This window comes from Centruroides sculpturatus, unplaced genomic scaffold (assembly GCF_000671375.1).
Source record: "Centruroides sculpturatus isolate CEXI.00-Female unplaced genomic scaffold, Cexi_2.0 scaffold134, whole genome shotgun sequence".
NCBI classification, from domain to species: domain Eukaryota; kingdom Metazoa; phylum Arthropoda; class Arachnida; order Scorpiones; family Buthidae; genus Centruroides; species Centruroides sculpturatus.
Genome location: NW_019384368.1, coordinates 166,675 through 188,830, shown reverse-complemented (window position 1 = coordinate 188,830; position 22,156 = coordinate 166,675). Strand labels below are relative to the sequence as shown.

Genomic DNA, 22,156 nt, shown 5'->3' with positions numbered 1-22,156 from the left:
TACCCTAAATTCCCACTGTTGTCCATCCATCTTTCATGTATCTAACTCCATTCTTGAGATTAAGGAAAGACAAGACCAAATATGAAAACCTTAGGGCTGGAGAACCCAATTAACTGTATAAAAACATCCGATGCAAACTGGAAGTCACAATATTTCAATTCAAAACTTTCCCCTGAAAGCAGTTAATAGATGACTGGCACAACTCTATTGTTAAAGGAAAAGCATGATGTACAAGGGCAAGCCACTACTAATTTGAAGTGAAGAGCATATATTTTAAATTAAATAAATTAAAAATTGCAACCCAGAATTGTGATAATGTCACAAAAATAATGGCTCATTAATTTTTATATTCGTAAATATCATCAGAGAATTAAGTAGCTTTTAAGCTCAAAAGCTTTTAAGTAATTTTTTTTTACATGAATATTGGATGGCTGATGATAAACTTATATTTTGGATAAATTCACTTTATCTGTTTTCATGAGTGGTGTGTATGGATCAATATAATTTTAAAATTTCCTTTTTTAAATTTGTAAAAATTAAACAAACAAATTTTTTAAAAATTAAATTTATTAAAAATACAATCTAATCTATATTAATGAATCACCAACAAGGGAAAAATAATATATATCAATATTTTCCTTTTCAAAATTTTTAAAAATAAATTACTATTAGTCAAATGTTTTGATAACAAATTACAAAATAAATTTTGTTTTAGAAAAAATAACTATGTTGGAATGAATGTGTTATGATATAGGTCTTAATAATATAGACTAGAAATCAAAATATCATCACAGATTTAAAATTTGTTTTATTTACAAAAAAAGTGGTCAAAGTCTATTTGTCTACCACTTCCAATCTTCATCAAAACAAGAAGGCATTCCAAATAATATTGTCTTAAACAATATATGCCTGGACGGAAGTCACAGGAATTCACCTGCAACTAATAACAAGTATTGAACATGATAAATGAAAATAACCAATGTGGTTATTGTCATGGTCTGGAAGATTATATAAAAATGCATTCAATGTGATGTTAAAAATACAATGACAACTTGTATTACAAGTATAACATGAATATATGATGAAAAACTTCAAATTTACACGCGGATGCATTGATTTACGTATAGTCTTTCTTCTGTACTGACAACATTTGGCAAGGCAATTCAATTAAGAATTGTGCAAATGATATGTATATTTGTGAGATGTGTTGGAAACACACTATTTCTTCATCTTCTGAATTCCTCTATCCTGCCAATGACATCACTGACACTTTCTTCATTATCATAATCACAGTGAAGATAAATGATTTTTATTGAGTCTTGACGATGGGTCTCTACTACTTTCCAATGTTCAAATAACCTTTGAGCATTGCGTAATGGTTCTGCAGCAAAACTTTCTTCTAAATTAATTAAAAAAGATTTTTGTTATTACATGATAATGAATTATATACACTATCAATGATTTTTAAAAATTTCAAAATGTAATTATTTTGTAATATATATGTTATAGTTAGTTTATAGTTAAAAACAACCCTACTAACTCGAATATTTCATTTATTAAGACTTGTTTGATAAAACTTTAAGTATTTATAGTATATTTTAATTAAATTAACCAGTATTTTTGACATCAAATGTAATATTTTTCAGTTAAGAAACATCTTAACTTAGTAAACTGTAATAAATATATAAAATGTATATGAAATTGCAAACTGGAGAATATATAAACCCTAGATAAAGAAAAATGGAATCTAATAATAAATATTCAAAAGGAAATAATTTTATATATAATATTTAACAAAATTTTCTATTTAATAATGCTAAAAACTACAGGAGGATTCAAAATAAGTATATAAACACTGTTTCAATATATATAAATTTGAAAATTAATACTAAGTTATTTTTCAATATTAAAAATAAAATCAAGCAAATTTAAAATTAAAATTTTTTGGAATTTGCATTATATATAATTGAACTTATGAGATGACTATTATTGCTATATTTGAAATTTATACATCTGATTTATTCACTTTGTTTGAAAGGAAAGTTACATTTTATGTAGAAAGATATTTTGAGTTAAAACATAAGATTGATTACCTTTAAAAGTATCAAGATATTAATTTAAAAACTATATGATTGATCAAATACTTTCTCTAATAAAATTTTTATATTTGTGGTGTAGTAAACACTAGTATTGTGTTTTATTCCAAAGACACATGGCAAATTTTCCATCAAATTCCTTTATTAGTTGAGCCGAGAAATTTTTTAATTAATTTTTTATATTTGTTCTCTTCATATTGTTGATTGTATTTTATTTCTTCTTTATTTTCTAACAATCCTATCTTAGTGTTTGTCTTATATTTTTTCAGGGCTCGTTTTAATCTTCTAATTTTTACATATTTGTATTGTATCGCTGCTCTGAGAATTTTAAAGTTGATATAATTTCTTTCTCTCGTAGGTATAGCTTCTGCAAATGATTTTGGTAAATGAAAATGCAAAGAAGCCAACACCAAGATCACAGACAGGAAGAGAAAATACAAGGTGAGATAGAAAAACTTTCTATAGACTTGAAGTACCTAAAAACGCACCTCAATGAACGAACACTCCTTAAAACACTATCTTTACCAAAATCAATCGCAGAAGCTATACCTACGAGAGAAAGAAATTATATCAACTTTAAAATTCTCAGAGCAGCAATACAATACAAATATGTAAAAATTAGAAGATTAAAACGAGCCCTGAAAAAATATAAGACAAACACTAAGATAGGATTGTTAGAAAATAAAGAAGAAATAAAATACAATCAACAATATGAAGAGAACAAATATAAAAAATTAATTAAAAAATTTCTCGACTCAACTAATAAAGGAATTTGATGGAAAATTTGCCATGTGTCTTTGGAATAAAACACAATACTAGTGTTTACTATGCCACAAATATAAAACAGGACACTGTTTCAAAAAGAAAATCAAAATTTTTATACATATATCTCACAAAATAAATTTTCAAGTAAATATATTTTTAATTCAAAAGTATAGAATAGGATTTATTAAACAAAACCTATCTCTAGTGTCTACTTCAAATACTTTGTACAGTACAATTAAATAAATTTATTTTATAAAGCACTCCTCATTTACACACAAATTTAATAAGCAGTAAAACAAATCTAAACATTTTTGTTTAGATTTGTTTTACTCTTATTTCTCTCAAAATATTGCATTTAAAAAAAGTCAATGAGTTGCTTTCTAATATAATGTTAAAAGTTTATAAATTTCAAGATGCTTTAAATTTCTTCTTTTTTAACTTGCATAAAGGAGAATAGACTTGCAAAAGAAATTTTTACATGAAACAACCTTAACATTGTTTTGCATGAAAAATGTTTTTAGTGAATATAAACATCTTACAAAACCCGATACATTACAATAAAGCTGCACCAACTGCTGCATAATATCGGTCTATTTTAATTAAATTTAATATGAGTAAAATTAATCAATTCATAGTTATTATTGCCGATACATAGCCCGATATTATACAGCAGTTGGTTTAGTTTTATTTTTAGTGAACTATTAATAAACATTCTGGCAACTTGGTATTATCTTAAATTGCAATATTAAATAATGTTTAAACATATCTTATGCATTTAAGCCACTTATATACTTCTGTTATAATTACTTTTTGCAATTGTATAATTTTCAACTTTTAAATAAAATATTTAAATATGTTGTCATTTTATATACATACAACATTAAACCCAACATAAAATTATTTATACATAAAAATCAAGGTGTTTCTTTCAGAATGGGCAATTTTTTCAAAACTATATACAGTCCAGCAAATATTTACAGAAGATAAAATTTCTTCAATTTAATCATTTGAATGTAAAATTATTTTTAAATTATTATTGTTATCCTGTAGTTTTACTGATAAAAAAAAATTATCACAATGTTAACAACAGAATTATAAATCTAACTTTTTAGATCATGATCAAATTTTAATAATTGCAATGATTAATGAGTTTTGTCACTTAAAATATTTTTATATCACTAAAATCATTTATATAAAAGGTGTGGAAAATTAACTTTTTAAATTAAAGTAACATACAAGTTATGTAACTATGCTAAATTAATTTATTGTTATCCTGCATTTAACCTCAAAGCATTTAACATAGGATTTTTGAATATTTTCTCTGTGAAGTGGTATTTGTTGTATCTACACATTCTTACATTCTTGTAATCATTCTTAAAAGTTTCTGCAACAGTTCAGGAAGAATTGCTGCCACTTCAACTCTATCACAGTCCTTGAATTGTTCTCAGTGTGAGCTGTTGCCCATTCTTGTTGAAACCATATATCTGGATATTCAACATCACAATGGCACAACTCCAGTTCAAGAAAATTGTGAAGCACTTTGATGTAGTGAACTGAATATACTTTCACAGCCCAACCTTCATCTTCAAAGAAATTTGGAATGATTGATTCATAAGTTGCTACATTATACCAAAAAATAACCATAGCACTGTGAAGTATGCTCATGTAAATTATGAAGGTTCTCATAAAACACAATATATTTTTTGTTATTTTACACTAATTTTAGTTGTTCCTAAATGGATTTGAGTTAAAAAGCATCTTTGCTCAAGGTCAATTTCCTTACTCCTAAAAGTTTCAGTCAGAGCTGTATTTAAAAACTGTCAGGTTAATCTGCTGCACCCTACATTATAGACACTTGAAACTTTGATGTTAATAATTTTTTACTTTTTTAACATCTTTAGTGTGAATTAATAATAATTTAATAGTTTATGAAATGTCATATATCATGTTTAATCTTTAATCTTAGATTTTGTTTAAAATTATACGTAACTTAATGTCTGTTTGTGTATTTGTGTTTGAATCCAAACTATTATAATCTGTTCAATTTTTGAATTTCACCTGAAGTTGACAGAAATGAAAAGCTGTCAAAAGTACTTGAGAAATATTTAAATGTGTTAATTTTTAAGGTTATTAAATTCATTAACATAGCAAAACAAAGTTAATCATTGTCTATAATGTGTTTGAAGTTGATTGCCAAGATACAGTACTTCAATGTTTACAGTGGATAAAATCTACCAATTTTATAATAAAACTTGCTTAAATACTAAAAGTTAGAATTTATTTTGCCTATCATGTGAAGAAATTCTAGTGATAGGATAAAGGTCTAATAAACTAATGACAAATTAAATCAAATTATATTAGATTCTAAAAGTGAAATTATACAAGGTCTATCCAGAAAGTTTGTGAACTTTCTGGATAGACCTGGATAGAACCACTAATTTAGGAAGTTCACAAACTTTCTAAATTATGCACCAACCAATAATTGAATCTGAATGCAGCTTGCACAGATCTCTACTAGCAAGTTTTGTATACTATCTGCTAAAAACAGTTTGTTCTACCTTCATTTCTTGTGATGTTACATACATTTGTGTAAACACATGTTGATTGCATTTTGCAATATTCTTTCATTGAGTGCAAGTGAGTGAAGAGCTCTGGGATGGGTTTGGTCTGATGAAAATTTCATGAAAAACATCATTACTGGGGATGAGACATGGAATAATAGGTCAGTCATCATAATGGGTGGAAAAATCTTCACTGAGGCCCAAAAAGGCACTACAAGTACTACAAGTTTGGTCAAATGTGAAGGTCTTGTGCTCACTGTTTCATTCAATTCTGAAGGTGACCAGGAATTTCTTCTAGAAGGGAAGGCAATAAATAAGAAATACTATCTGGAGGTGATGAAATTTTTTTCATCACCTCCAGATAGTATTCCTTATTTCAAGTATTCCATTTTTCCAAGTAGTCTATCTTTTCTTCCTCACTTCTTCACAAAGAAGCGAGAAGAAAACATAGACTACTTGGAGAGAACAGCATAATGACATGCTTTACTCACACATCACTGCCAATAACAGTTTTTGGCCAAGAACTCAATGCCAATTGTTCTGCAACCTCCATATACACCAGACTAAACCCAAGCAGACATCTTTTTGTTTCCTGTTTGGAACCTGAAGCAGAGCCCAGGTGGGATTCGAAAATGTTTGTTTAGTGATCTTTTACGTGATCACATCGTAAATGGTTCTGGTACGTAACTTTTTGTTTCCTTTTGAGAGCAAATTAAAATTTGCTCTCAAAAGTCACTGTTTTGAATCCATTAATACCATAGCAGTAAATTCATTAGTAGAACTGTACCTTATCCAAAAATAAGTGTTTCATAGTGTGTTCCTTCCATATCAGAAATGCTGAATTAGGTGCATAGAATCAGGAGGAGACTACTTCAAAAGTGACAAAACTGTCTAACTTCTAAGGAAATGCAAACAACTTCTATTTGCAAAGTTTGCAAACTTTAACACCTTACATAAAAAGTCTTTTGTAATGTTATTTTTATTAATACCAAATAATGAAATTTGGTAAAATATTTCTCAAACTTCAATATCACTGATTATTTGTACTTAATTATGTAACTTATTAATTATTAAATCTGTACTTAATTATGAGATTTTTGATTTTAATCATAACAAAGTTAATTTATTTTTATGTTAATTTTCATTCTGAATCAATAAATGAGTAACAAAACTGCAGTCTCATTTCTGTGTACTAAATATTATTGAAATAATATGCATCAGAATTTGATAATTCTAAATCAATTGAAGAAATTGAAGTTAAAAAAAATTTTGTAAATCCTTAATTCAAAGTTTCTTAAAAAAAATGGCTGACAATTTTTACACGTTTACAAAAAATTTAAGACTTGGCTTGGATGTCACGCCAACAGTTAACTCAATCAAAACTTCAGACTATGAGGCATTAAATAGAATTAAATGAAATATTTTAATCTTGCAAGCACTTGCAAGATTAAAATATTTCATTTAATTCTATTTAACGCCTCATAGTCTGAAGTTTTGATTGTGAAAAATTAAGACATTTTAGTCTCTTCTATGTAATTTTTTTAAATGTCCTTAATTCCAGTTTCTCTTTAAAATAATTGAAATTTTGTATCATGACAATAATCTATTCCATATTCATCATCAATCAAATAAACTAGTACTTGTACAAACTAATATATTATCTTATAAAATTTCACAACACAAGATGTCATATTGATAAACTTTTACATTAAAACAAAATTAAAATTTTTAAGAATATCTGCTATAGGCTGTAAGTTATATCCCTGATCTGATTGGTTGTCAGAATATTACAATAATTTTATTATAATTTACATTTCTATAATATCAACATAATGTTCAATTTTATCAATGTTCATAGCTTGTTAAATCTGAAGAAATCTATTTAATTTTGAATGAAAGTACTTATTTTAATTAAAGATAATTACAATATCTTATGACTTATTCTTATATAATTTCTATTTTTGATTTTAAACATATTCTACATCATTTTAATCTGATATATATAAGGGCCCACCAGTGGCAAAGCGGTCTTCCTACCCTGAACACTGGGAGTTCAGTTATGGGTTTGTGCCTTGCTCAGATGGGCTGGCCACGTGGAGTTTTCCAGGTTTTCTCCATATCTATAATGCCTAAATAGAGGCCAGTTTCCTCTTAAAAAGACCTCCCAGAAGGCACCCCCTAGGCAGATCACCCACGTGTTGCATTGCCATAACTCAAACAAACCAAACCAAACCTTAATCTGACATATGAGTTGTAAGCTGTTGATGGTCCAGTATTTGGATGAAAATATTATTTTGAATTTTTAGAAAATGTTTGTAGCCAAATATTTGACCAAATTTTTTATTTCTGTTTATGTTTTGATTTTTTTAATTTTAAATTTAAAATAGTGGTTACCTGCACTAAGCAGTTTTTGTTTACTTGTTTAGTACATTAATAGTTTATGTCGAATTTATAATTTTCATTGAGAATATATTTTTTGGTAAGAATTGATTTTTATGAAATTCATACTTGTAGATTTTATTGATTTAAAACAATGATATCAACAGACACGTTATGCTTAAAATATACCCTAATAATAATAATAATAAAAAGATGGTTCATTTAAGCATTTATTCAAAATTCCTATAACAAATTTAATATATAAATTTTCGTATACAAGTACGTATCTTCTAATATCAGGACTTATTATACTGGCTTTAAAGATAATGCTACAGAGTTTCACAGAAAACAATTTTTTTATTTTATTTAATATAATTATTTTTAAATTTTTAAATTTTATTTAGTTATTTTATTTTTAAAAAAAAATTGTCTTCTGTGAAACTCTGTAGCATTATCTGTAAAGCCAGTATAATAAGTCCTGATATTAGAAGATATGTACTTGTAGACGAAAATTTATATTTTAGTAAGAAAAGGACATTAAGGCATTTTAATTAAATTTTAACATTTTCTTTATGGAAGTGGGATTAAGATAATAATATCAATAATAAATTATTATGTTGGGTTTAGCAGATTATACTCAGATGCCAGAGTAGAGTCAAGGCATAGCAACCAAAAACTAAAATTAAATAAGTGTGTCAAATTATTATTATCTTAATCCCACTTCTATCCCTAAGAAATCAAGAGAAAAGATGGCGATCAATCAAAGAAATAACCAGAGACAGACCATCCACAGTTCATTTACATGTTGCTATCCAAATCATATTTTTATGCATTAATATCACATTATTTTACTATAATATGAATAATAATATTTATTTTGTAAAGTTTTCCTAATATTTACAATTTTTTTAAACACACATTTTAGATGTTAAAAATAAACTACATAATGTTATATACATTAAATTTACATACCATATGATAAGAGACCTCGATGTAGCCTATCTTGTGCAGTTTTTTGCATATCTTCAAAAAATAATTTTTCTGTAGAAAAAAAAATTTATAATGATTTTAAATTAAAAAATAATAATAATTTAGGTAATTCATAAATTTAAAAATAATTACCTTCTTTTTGAGTATTAATTAGTTTTGTTAAAGAACATGCAGCTAACCAATAGGATTCTATGTATGGACTTAAAATACATCGATAAAACTGCAACATGTTAATGCATTCTTCTGTTAAGCAAACCTAAATTTTAAATAAATAATTTTGTATTTTAATTAAAATTTTAAAAAGTTATGTAAACTTTGCAAAAAACTTCAATAAATAAAATGCATTCACTACTTACTTGTAATTGTTCATCTCTTAAAGGAAGTTCATCATCATCATCATCATCATCATAGCTTTCATTCCATTCTAAAGTTACTGAACGATTAACCCAAGCTCGTTCTGTCTTTGTATCTATACCATAACCTACCATCTGAAAACAGAAAAGTCCAAGATCAAATTTCAATTTACATTATTTTGAAAAGTTTAAAAATATTTCAATTATTAATAAATTAATAATAAAAACCTTGTTAACTATTATTAAATTTTATTTTAAACAACTTTTTTGCTTGAAATTTTTGTGTTTTTGTGAATGAAATCTCAAAAAATTTATTAACTATTTCTATCATTTGAAATTTCTTTCTTACCCCCTTACTTCTCAGCAATTCTGATGTTACCATTCTATCTATAGTTTCATTCAGGAGTACTGTGAGACATGTACAGGGCTATAATAAATAATTCAAACATTAAAACAAAATTTTATAAATTACAAATAAATAAAGAAAGCAAACTGAAAAACTCACTGGAGTGAAAATAAATTCATATTGAAGAATATCACAGAGTTCTAAAGATTTTGATACTAATTTCTCACGAAAAACAATTAATTTACTTTCACAACCTCTCCATTGCTCAATTTCCTCATCCAACAAGGCAAATAATGCATTTACTAAAATAATTCAAAACAAACATTAAAAATTAAAAACAAAATAAAACTTAAAATCAAAATAAACTTACCAACAATGCTATCAAGTAAGAATATTGAAAGCAAGGAATTAGAATAATACTGCAATTCCAATACATAAGGCAACCTAATGACAGGTTTAAAGAAATATATTTTGACATTATTATTTGGCATGTCAAATGAAGACCATTCCATTTCAATTGTTTCTGTTGTGACAAGATCTTTTCCTAATAAGTTACATGCATGTTTGATTACATCAGCTGAATTGCCTGAGTACCCTACGTCTCTCTTTCTATTAATGATTTCTTCTTTTAGCCAATTTAAACTTTGAACAAGTTGATTTAATGTAGCTCCCTAGATAAATAAAATCAAATTAAAAACATACTTGATAATTTTATTTTGTATGACTGTATGATAATTTATTTTGATATTTTGAGAAAAAAATTAATAATTAACAATTAGGAATTATGAATTACCTTGCGATGTTTAGTTAGGAATAAGAATGACAATACATTAGTGCTCATTAAAGCTGTTGCATTTGAAGCATCTTAAAAAAAAAATACACATTTAAAATAATTTTATATATGTATATAATTAAACTTTGTTTCTAATATGTAGCCTTTGTATGTTGTGATGTATATATATCAACATACAAAAACTATATATTAGAGTAAAGTTTAAATCTCATCATATAATATATAGTTCTTTAAAGATTTGTTTTTATTATATAATTTCTATGATATACTTTAGAGGATAAGAGAGCATCACATTTTACTAAAGAGAAAAAAAATATATGTTAAGTATTCCTAAAATAATTTCTTTAAAAAAATAATTAAGTATTTAAATTTACAATATATTATAAAAATACATTAATATTTAATTAAAACAGAAGAAAAAGTACATTTAAAGACATTAGTAGTACAAAAGTTTATTAGTATAAGCATAAATATATTCAAAATATCCCTTATGTAAAAAAAATTCTATAAGAATTATTATCCATCATGATATATGTTAAAGTCTACTAATTTTAATTATAATTAAATATATGATGATATCAGATTGTTCTAAATTTAAATTCAACAGGTCAAAATTTTAACATTACAACCATTCTTCCATTTATTTTACTTCTTTTGGTCAACTTTTTAAATTATAAACTGTTAGTCTCAAGATATTTGATAAACTGTTTAAATAAATTACAGTCGCCCCCTATAACACTGTTGATAATTCTATTTTATATGAATTCCATGTTGTATGAGTCACTTAGATTTTACAAATATGTGAGCCATTCACAGCCTGGCACATGCATTTGTAAAATCTAAGTGACTCGTACAACATGGAATTCATATAAAATGGAATTATCAACAGTGTTATAGGGGGGGTCAACTGTATTATTAAATCATTTCTATGTAAGCTATACATAAATATAAATACTGCTTCAATAAAGTCAATTATCAGTTCTATAGCCATCCTCTAGTTAACTTTTGAAAGGGGAAATGTTTTGTTTACATTTGAATTACTATATATATTGAAAACTAGGATTGCTTACTACAAGTTTCAGTTACAGATTATATATTTTTAAAATAAAATATAAACAAGCATGATTCAAGTCATCATTTTAATGCTTTATCATCTAGATATTTTGTTTCTCTGATAATGATTTGCTTGATTAGAGAATTGTTATTAAAATATAATAATTGTTTATACATTAGAAGATTTCTAGAACTTATTTCATGAAAGACTGGTTGCTATATATTACATTAGCTACAATGAAAAGTAAAAATAATAAAATAATAATTGTTATTAAATTAATAAAAAAATTTTAATGAATGATTTAATTAAAAAAATAAAATTTAAGTTTGGAATTTGAACATTAGAATCAATCTTCAGAAATAACATATATAGATTTACTTCATATTTTAAATTGAAAATTTGAAAAATTTGTGACAGTTATATATTATTACAAAGTGAATATAATTATTACTTTTATAACAATTATATAATTCAAAAATACATTAATATTCTGTATACCATAAACAATGTGATCAGCAACATCTCTAATAACTTGTCTCATATCATCGACAACAACATCTGTTCCATAAAGTGAGGAATTACTGCTACTAGGACGAATTTTGTTGAAAGATGAAACTGGATTGAGACCCACATTCAGTTTTGGAGAAGAAGAACCATTGAAATGTTTGGAAGCATGCATAAATTCCTATTTTGCAAAGAAATTTATATAAATTGTATGAAAAATAAAATTTAAATTAGGTAAAAATTTAATATTAAAATTAAATTTTAAATACATTTAAAATTATTTTCATATCTATTTGATTCATACAAGAAATGATAAGATTTTCAATAAAAAAGTGAATATATATTCCACAATTGCAACTATTTACTAATAAACATCAGATCAAATTTTAAATATATTAAAATTTTTTAATAATAGTAAAACTAAAGTTTAAACCTTTAGAGAAAATGGTTGGCAGAAATCAACTCTAACACTTCCATAATTAGAATGTAAAACTTTCCAAATTGATCTTATAGCAGTAGAAAAATTTTCCATTACTTTTGATCTTCCCTACAATTATAAAATTTGAATTATATGTATATTTACTTGTAAAATACAAAATTTAACAACAATTTCAAGTTTAAACATTACCAATTGTTCCAAAATAAAATTTCCATCAAGTATTTTCTCATAACTTATTGCAACAGGAACAATATAAGCATCTTCAATACATCCTGTAATCATAATATAAAGTTTAAAATGCAAAATATTTATAATGCTATATATTAGATAAAAAAAATTAAATAACTTAAATCATACTCTGTATTTAAATTTCATATTATATTTAAACAAACTAACCATCAAGTAAAGAATCAATAACAACAGATAACAATCCAGCTTTTGGAAGACAAGATTTTCCAGTTCTTGATCTACCGCCTTCAATAAAAAATTCAATACTATGTCCTTCACGTAAACTTTCTGCCATATACTATGAACAAAATAAGTATATTTATTTTTAATGAACAAAAAATTTAAATCAATAAATGAAAAATATAAATAAAATTTACCGTATGAAGAATAGATCTATAAACAAAATCCTTCTTGCCATTTCTTAAATCAAGCTTACGCTTGATAAAGAATGCACCAAGATTTCTCAATAAATTTCTAAATAAATTTTATAAAATCAATAAAGAAAAATCTTTAAAATTTAATAAATTAATTAATAACAATATCAGAAAAATTGATAATTGAAAAATTACAAATAAAATTTACCCAAAAAAAGGAATCATCAAGTTATCACCTGCAGCAACTAATGGAATTCTAAGATCATTCATGTAGAGAATAAATGTCAATAAAATATAATCCAAATGACTTCGATGCAATGGCAAATAAATTATTGGAGTATTATTCTAAAAAATCTAAATGTTAGTTTATTTATAATTATTTTATTTGAAAGAAAAAATTAGATTTCATACCTTACTAATATGTTTCAAATTTTCTATTTGTCCTTTGTGAATCTGAATACTCTTCAGCATTCTGTTTAACAACTTGAACATAACCCAGCCTGATACTCTGATAAAATAATATATTTAGATATATATTTTAAAATTGAAAAATTAGTCTTGAGATTTGACAGCATAATTAAAAGAAACCTTAAATTTTTATTTTCTAATATAGTATGATACTGGGATCATATTGATTTTTTTAAAAAACAAAGTGTTTGTTTTTTAAAAAAAATTAAAAATTAAAAAAATTAAAAAAAAAATTAAAAATTTAAAAATTATTTTAACTTTGAACTGAATTATCTATAAATAGTAAGTACGTTTTCAATTATTATAAATAATGTGTTTATGTAAAAATTAATAATGCTACTATATTTCCTTCCATTAATAATTTAATATAATCTAATATGTTTAGAATTATAATTATTTTATTTCATACAAATGATCACTTTAATAGATTTTACTGTATTTCTCAAATCAGAATTATTTCAAGTTTTTAAGACTTCTTGTTTTTCACACTATTTATGATTTATATTAATTGATCCTTCATGAATTATATTAATAAAATTTTTTAATAAATCTAAAAAAAATTTTTTTTATTCTTTCCATCCTGTTGGCACTAAGAGAGCCTTTTAATCAAGCCCAGTGTGGATTTGGCCAGGCCTACATTGGAGTGATTGGGTGGTGAGGGATATCCAAAAATGGACCATCCTCAAAAAATTCCTGGGCTTTTTCAACCTGTTTGGATTCATTACTAGGTCCCAGAGTGGTGGGACAACACCATAACTATTCAGCCATCTAACTGTCCTTAAAAATGCTTAAATACAGTGCTTCAACTTCAAGAGCACATTATTTAAAATATATTTCTGAATTTTGATATTGAAATTAATGAAATGTATTTATAAAAATGTACTTGAGAATAAATTTTTAAAAACTAAAAATTAAACAGCATACCATGATAGAATTTGCCATGGTAGAAAAATTTCTCAAATGATGCCAATTTTTATATAATATTAATTTATATATTTTTCAGTATAAACAATACATAATTAATATTTATTAACTGTTAATTTATTGGTTGTATAATATTCTGAAATATTACTCACTTAAGTAAGAAGGTTGATATGGCAGATTTCATTTGCATTAATATTTGCTTAGCTCTTAATCTGTGTTTATAATAGAGCACAGATAACTCCACTTCACTCAATTCTTCCTCTATAAATAAAAAGCAGTCTAGTGTGAATAGAAAATCGTTATATATTTCATATTAACACATATGTTAATATTTTATTACAAACACTAACCATTGAATCCTTTTTTTTTTTTTCTTAATATGATTTATGCGCAAATATTAAACTATGTAAAGTATTATATAAAATCTCATTTTTAGACTTTAAAACGATTACTATAACAACTTTAATATGTAACTAATGAAAAAATATTATGTTTAGATACATAATTTAAAGAAAATGTGCAAAATTTAATATAATTGAAATTGATATAACAATAACTTAAATAATCTAAGGAAAATAAATAGAAAATGTGATGTTAATAAATAAATGAAGACAATTAAATTTGACATAATGACAATTTAAAATGACATAAAGATGGGAATTTTTAGATGTAAAAGTTGAGAACTATTCAATTCTAATAAGTTCTCATTGTTCCTAAAAATTCACGCTAAAATACTAAAAATTTTCAAATGTAATCCTTATGAGCTCATATGGCAGCAAACAAACCAATGTGAAAACCAACAATTAGTGTCTCATTTTTCCATTAGAATTTCTAATTGCATTACAGTAATACAATGACTAAGTCATTCTGTGATCTGACTTCTCAAAGAATTTTAATATTCCAATTAATCATAAACTTCAATCTCTATAATTACTAACATTCTAATTAACTTGTTCTAAAATACTCAGTACTAACTGCTCTGAACAAGGTAAATATACAGCATATTTTATTCTCATTGTTTTCAATGAATTACATTTGTTGCTTGTTCTCAAGCAATTTCTCAAGAATTGAATGAGTTTCCTAGAATTCCTAGGAAACTCATTCAATTCTTGGAAGTTCTAAATTTTACTTGTGGTTGACTTTATTCCAAGAAAGACTAATAATAACAACAATGTGTCCATATGTCCCCTCATCACATGGACCTTTGCTTCTCTGAAAAGATTCCAAACTTGGTCACCATAGAACAAGACAAATTATATTTCAAGAGCAAGCTCTCAAAATACAGTTTGTCTTGTTCTGGAGACCATCGTCATACCTGGAGACAATTACATTTGTTTGCCCATAAGTGGAATCTTAATTTTTCACTTTATTCAGATCACATTACATTCTTCATATCCAAAATCCTCTTCTGTTTGTGCATTGAATGGTCTCTAGCTTATAATAAAATTTAACATAGAAAATTGCTTCATTCAAAAGATTTTACCTGTTTTATTCTGGTTCTGTTTTAGGCAGGTTTTAATGTATAAATTTAAATATTTTATTTAATTTCTCCTATTTTCTCCTATTACTCTTTCTTTTTTATTTAATTTTTGTACTATTATATTTGGTCATTTAAATTGGTCATTTTAATAAACTTTATACTAATGAAAAACTAAAAGAATATTTTAAAAATTAAATTTTCTGCACTTTCTATATAGTTTCTATTCATTAAGTAAAATTTTCTAAAAGAAAGAAATTTTATCAGGAAAAAAATTTGCTTTAGATGTTTTTGATTATATTGATAAATATCAGTATATTTTATATTAATTTTAATTGATATTTTAATATTTTATTTAAAATATTTAAAAAGTTTATATATTTAAAAATTTAACACATTACAAAATAAAGGAATATAATATTTACCATCTTTCTCATCTCTTGCTGCCTTTTCTATAGCTTTCTGCACTCTAAAAAAAAATTTTTTTTTGAAATTTCTATTATTTATATTTTTATAAAAGTTATAATTTGAATATAATTTTTATTTTTGTTACCTTCCATGATCTAACACATTTTCTGAGCTATCACTATATGTAAAACAATGACGTCTTTGAAGAACAAAGGAAACATGATGAAATATTCTAACAAGTAAGTTATTTCCCCTAAAATTTAAGCATTTTTATTGCATTAATAAGAAAAAAATTCTATAAAATAATTTTAATGTAATATTAAAAAATTTTACTAACCTATTTTGTGTTGGAACATCTAAAATATTTGAGATGCTTAATAAAGTTGAATTGTTACTCATAGAAGTTAACTACAAAACAATAAAATTAAAAAATTATTAATTACTTGTTAATTTTCCTCATTTATTAATTATAGTGATTTAGTACTTGATGTAAACAAAGGAATAAAGATAATATTGAACTTATAATTTTATATAAATATTTACGAGAAGTTTAGCAATTATCACACTTTTTAACAAATAGTTTTTTAAATTGACTTTTAAGATTATAATATGACATACACTACTAATTGGTAAACACTTGGGACAACATCTTCCAACAAATGGCCGGGGACATGTATTTTCCAGTAAGACGGTAGGAGACATCTTGAATTGGGCCAAACCATTCAATTTAGGCTGTGAATAGGAACACAGAGTATAATTATAAATAGAATCAGCAATTCAAAGTATAATGGTCATCCTATTTTTAAACTAGTGAGCAATGCAACTATAAAGCTAAGCTTAAATTTATTATTAAAATTTACTATTTTTTTTTATTTAACAAGTGCTTTAATAACAATAAAAATCATTAATTGATATAATAAAACTTTACATATCAAGTATTGGAAATTTACATACATTTATTTTATATATTTAAATAAATGCATAATGAAAAATTTATAATCAACAACTGTTTAAATATACTCTTATTAGACTTTTTCAAACATATATTTGAAAATTAATAATAATAAACTTACAAGATCAAATGTGACTGATCTGATATTTTGTCGCATATGTAAATTTGATGCAGTTCTTTTTGTTGACACTTCTGAAATTTCCTGCTTTGGATTTTCCTTTTCATTTCTATGAACAACTTTTTCATCTTTGCAATTTTCTTTATCAGTTGATAAAAATATTGGTTTTTCTTGATTATCCCATTTAGCATAAACATCTTTCAGATATTGGCCAATTTCACCCATGGCTGCCCTTAAAATTAAAATATACAATACAATTATAAATTAAAAAATCTTTTTTACTAATCAAATAGAAATAAGTAATATCTTACTGAAATTAATAATACTGCAAATAAAAAAAAAAACATGAAAATTTTCCTTATTTCATTCCAGATAACTTACATGGTTAAATTTATAAACAATTTTCAAATTATTGTTTTACTAAAAACTAAATTATTTGCAAATGCTTTATACTATATAATTTTTTAGAATATATAACTTCACTAAATTCTTAATCCGTAAGTCAAATACAAAATATCAATGAATAAACAGTGAATAAAATCACTATTTGAACTTGAAGATTAATCTTATAAAATTAAATACATTTTTATTTAACATTTAATTAATCACAGAATATACCTTAAATTCAATACAATACAAAATTCAAAAATTATATAAATTCTGTTAGAGATTTTTGGATAATTAAAATACAATATACAGTTAGAATAGAATCTTGTTTTAATGGACCAAGGAACAACAGATTTTTTCCCCAGGTCCTACCAAATCAAAGTAATTTTACCTCCTTTTAGCAGATCTGAACTTGGAATAATGGATGTTTCTTTTTAGCCCCGTCAAACTATAAACATCAAGTTTTTCAACATTTAATGTTTGGGTGTTTTCTGGTACTGAATTTTAAAAAGTACATTCACACAGAGCAAAATATGGTATAAAAAGTTGGAATTGTCAATTATTAGTGTGTTCCTTATATGATTTGTTCTCTTCAACAAAATTTATGCTTATCACTAAAGAAAAATATGTGCATAATTGTCACAACTCATGTTGCTTAACACTGCAGCCACACATCAGGGCACTCCTGATTAGTGGCAGGAAGCTACTTCTGGTTCAAAAGTAGGGCCAAAATTTAGCAAGGTCATTGAGTTTTCCAAGTTGTGAAGACCTTCCTGACAAATTTTAGCATAACAAACAAGGCTGTACATGACATTGCTGATGCAATTGTATTCAATAGGCAGAAAAGCAGCATCAAAACAAACCAAGATGGACGAACTTTTTTTAACAAATCATGAAGTCAAGTGAAGTGCTAATGAGCATACATACTTTGCCTCTTTTTGTGCATAAAGCATATACAGTTTATGTCAGCTTTGTTATACATACATACAGCATAATATACAATCTTGTAACATATGTGTCTCAATGGAATAAAGAATAGAGATCTAAAGAATCTAAATAATTTCAAGTATAGGTATTTCTTATATGTAGGGAGTTAATATATGAAAATTTTTTTGAACAACAGATATTTTGGGCATGCAGGAAAAACATTGTTTTTGATTTAACAGTGAAATTAACACCTATATACAATTTCTAGCAAATAACTATAATGTTCTAACATTTTCAGCCACACTTTAGAGGCCCTCATCAGGAAATAAAACCCACATTGAATGCTCTAGAACTTTTGTTTCCAGTCATTTCTATAAAAAATCAAAATGTCTAAACTTCACCTTTGCAACCAGATAAAAGTAACATTTTTTAACAAATATAAAATTTATCTATCTATACAAAATACAAAAAGGCAATGAATGCCAAGTAGGCAAATAGATCTTTCTGAAGTAACAACAAGATAGCCCCAACAAAAAAAAGAAAAATCATAAATAAAATGAAACATGAAAATGATAATGATAAGAATGAACTATCAAAAAATCTTATGATTATGAGCCTGAATCTTGAAAGATCCTGTGGAAAAATGTTATATGCAGTTTGCAATTAATGTAGTATTGTTGTTGGATTGTTTTATGTAAGTACAGATATCTAGTATTTCCATTAGTTTTATATTTGTGCCTGCATTTACATGCATAATTTCTTAATTTTCTTAATAGAGGATTATTTTTTCCATTTAAGTTTATCTTCTTAAATTTTAGGAATTTGTCAATGGCATATTAAAAGGATTAATAGATGAAGTTTACTTTTTTTTTATTATTATTATCATTTATTTTATTTAACATAAAATATATGATTCTACAAAATAGCTATTTTTTCCTTTTCATTTTTCAAGGAAAATGTAGCTATCTATATATTTAATCATTAAAGGTCTGTTATAAAAGAATTAGAAATAAATAAAGTTGTTTAACTATCATTATCAGATTTAAATATAATATATATTCTTATACTGAAATAAATAAAAAATTTCTTATAAAGATTTCAAATTATATTTTAAAAATATACATAAATTTAATGCTGTCATGTTGGAATAATTCACAAGTATGAAATATTTTCAATTAAACTATCAATAATAATATTTCAATTCTGATAAAAATTTGTTCATAAAAATTTTGATCAGAGTGATTGATATAGAAAAATTTAATTTATATATGCTGTTTTTTTTTTTTTTAAATTGGATAAATTTTTATGGATGCTCTGTTGTATGGAAAATTATCTAAACTACATGAATCATTTCTTGTAATTTAGATAAATTAAACATATGTTAATTAATAAATAATTAAAAAAAATGATAGTTTATTAGTATTCAAAATATCTTTTGAATCATGAAACATTTTATCAGTTAAGTTTCCATTAAAATAATCTAAAATGTTTAGAACAAAAAGACTTTTTAAACAAAATATTATAGTATTTTTTAATTAATATTACTTTATAGTTTTTAAAACATAAAAACATTTTATTGAAATTTTATTTATATTTCAATTTATATAAATAAAATGATGTACAGTATTGATTATTCACTGATTCATATTTTAATATTTAAATTTAATCATTGCTATCTATATGATTACAATATTCAGTATATTGTGATACATTTATCTAAAAAATTACAAAATTACCATTAATTATATGAACTTTATAATATCATTAACACATGGAAAAATAAACTTAATAAATTTATATTTGTTATATATGAAATTCATACTTTATAAATGTTATAATTACATTTACAAATATTAATTATTGAAAAAATAAATATTTTATATACTGAATGTAAGTTTTTTAAATTGAAAATATTAATTAAATATAATAATTTAAAAATTTGAGCCATGTTCAATTTAAAAAACTTACTTTAAAAATTTTCATTACATCAGATTAGTCCTCTATTATACTTCAATAAATTAAATAAAATTTAAAATATAATGAAGAGACTATTTCTTTAAAAATAGTTTTGGGTGGTTTCTAATGTCAAAAACAAGTACAGTATGTACATTTAAAACTTGATATAAGAATTATTAATTTATTTATTAATACATTTTATTTAATCCACAATTTTTAAAATTATTATTTCAATGATGTCTTAGTAAAAAATAGCATAAAAATTATTAAGTTGACATTAAATAAAAATTTAGACTTCTTATTTATTTCATACCAAAATTTTATTAAATATTTTAGTCATTATTTTAATTTAAAAATAATTCAATAATAAAGTTAAAGTTAATTATAAATTTTTCTAATATTTTATTTCCTAATAACATATCACATCACAAATTCCATGCTAATCTTATATAGATTTTCTTTTGTTACACATATTAAAAAATTTTCAACCTTGACCTTGGTAAAAGGAAGAAATTAATATGTCCGCTGTTGCCTGAAGGTCACATTAAGATAGAATCTAAACACAGACAGTTGGCACTTTGACCCAACTTGTCAATTAAAGATAAACTCTCTTGATTAAAGATCTCTTTTTGACCCTTCTCCACATGATAATTTATCAATCTGTTGATATACCTGCTTGTCACAAGTGCTTTTTATAGAACTAACAGATTTAGATTTTTTTATTTTTATATGATAAGAAAAATTTGCAATTTAGGTCTCAAACAATGGAATCATACATATCTATTTGGAATATCATTAATATGTAAAAAATTAATAAAAATTTAAATTCCTGAATTTCATAATAACAATTATAATAATACTTTTGAAATCTAAAATTAACGTAACAACATAACAAATTTTAATATTTTAGTTAAGTAATATGACACATTTATAACATTTCAAATTTTATAATTATCTAAATAACCATGACTGATATTTCATATCATATTCATAGCAACAAAATACACCCATATTTATAAGTATAAATTGCCATTTAATATACTTTGACTGAACATTATTAAATTGTTTTAAAAAATTAAATACTGAACATAAGTTTTCTAATTCATAAATATGTAATTTGAAAGTCATTAAACATTTTAAAAAAAGATGAATTTTAGAATTTAATATACAAAAACAAATAAATAACGAATACAAAGAATAATACACTTAAAACCTCTGAACAACAGCCAGTAACGGAAACAAAACATAGATGTCGTTCAGAAGTTATTTTGTTTGCATTTCAAAACAAAACGTTCCTAAAAAATTAGCTGCCATTTAGAAATTTTTTTGAAATAATAGAAACAGTTTTATAATGGTTAATATATTTTTAATTATTAATGATGCCATTTTTAACTGATTAATTAATGAAGCCATTTTTATTCATTTAAAAATTTTAAGTCTGATTTTGTAAATGTTAAAAGTAATAAGTCTGTAAATACCAGTACAACACACTTTCAAAACTTTTCAAGAAGTCAAAAAGACTTCTTGAAGCAATAGTAATATTGAAATATGAAGACGTTGTTGCCTTGTTTAGGTTATCTAAATTTGTGCAATTAATAGGCTAATTAATATACAAGTACAGTAGAGCGTCGATTATCCGAATCAATTGGGGACTGGG

General features: G+C 24.4%; 1 protein-coding gene across 3 annotated transcripts in view; it reads right to left on the bottom strand.

The window, feature by feature from the left end:
- Positions 1–788: 788 nt before the first annotated feature.
- The window catches only part of LOC111613056 (glycerol-3-phosphate acyltransferase 1, mitochondrial-like), a 74,900-nt gene continuing 53,532 nt past the window's right edge, over positions 789–22,156 (bottom strand). For all 3 annotated transcript variants that reach the window (XM_023354364.1, XM_023354371.1, XM_023354356.1), the window contains exons 2-22: positions 17,233–17,461; positions 16,778–16,891; positions 16,497–16,567; positions 16,305–16,412; positions 16,177–16,220; positions 14,427–14,535; positions 13,294–13,390; positions 13,091–13,227; positions 12,886–12,982; positions 12,677–12,806; positions 12,470–12,552; positions 12,275–12,388; positions 11,836–12,022; positions 10,284–10,354; positions 9,861–10,161; positions 9,650–9,792; positions 9,494–9,571; positions 9,148–9,279; positions 8,924–9,047; positions 8,774–8,842; positions 789–1,399 (exon numbers count right to left, since the gene is read on the bottom strand). In XM_023354364.1, the coding sequence (XP_023210132.1) occupies positions 1,227–1,399; positions 8,774–8,842; positions 8,924–9,047; positions 9,148–9,279; positions 9,494–9,571; positions 9,650–9,792; positions 9,861–10,161; positions 10,284–10,354; positions 11,836–12,022; positions 12,275–12,388; positions 12,470–12,552; positions 12,677–12,806; positions 12,886–12,982; positions 13,091–13,227; positions 13,294–13,390; positions 14,427–14,535; positions 16,177–16,220; positions 16,305–16,412; positions 16,497–16,567; positions 16,778–16,891; positions 17,233–17,454 (2,604 nt within the window). In that variant the 5' untranslated portion in view covers positions 17,455–17,461 and the 3' untranslated portion in view covers positions 789–1,226. The remainder of the gene's footprint in view (positions 1,400–8,773; positions 8,843–8,923; positions 9,048–9,147; positions 9,280–9,493; positions 9,572–9,649; positions 9,793–9,860; positions 10,162–10,283; positions 10,355–11,835; positions 12,023–12,274; positions 12,389–12,469; positions 12,553–12,676; positions 12,807–12,885; positions 12,983–13,090; positions 13,228–13,293; positions 13,391–14,426; positions 14,536–16,176; positions 16,221–16,304; positions 16,413–16,496; positions 16,568–16,777; positions 16,892–17,232; positions 17,462–22,156) is intronic.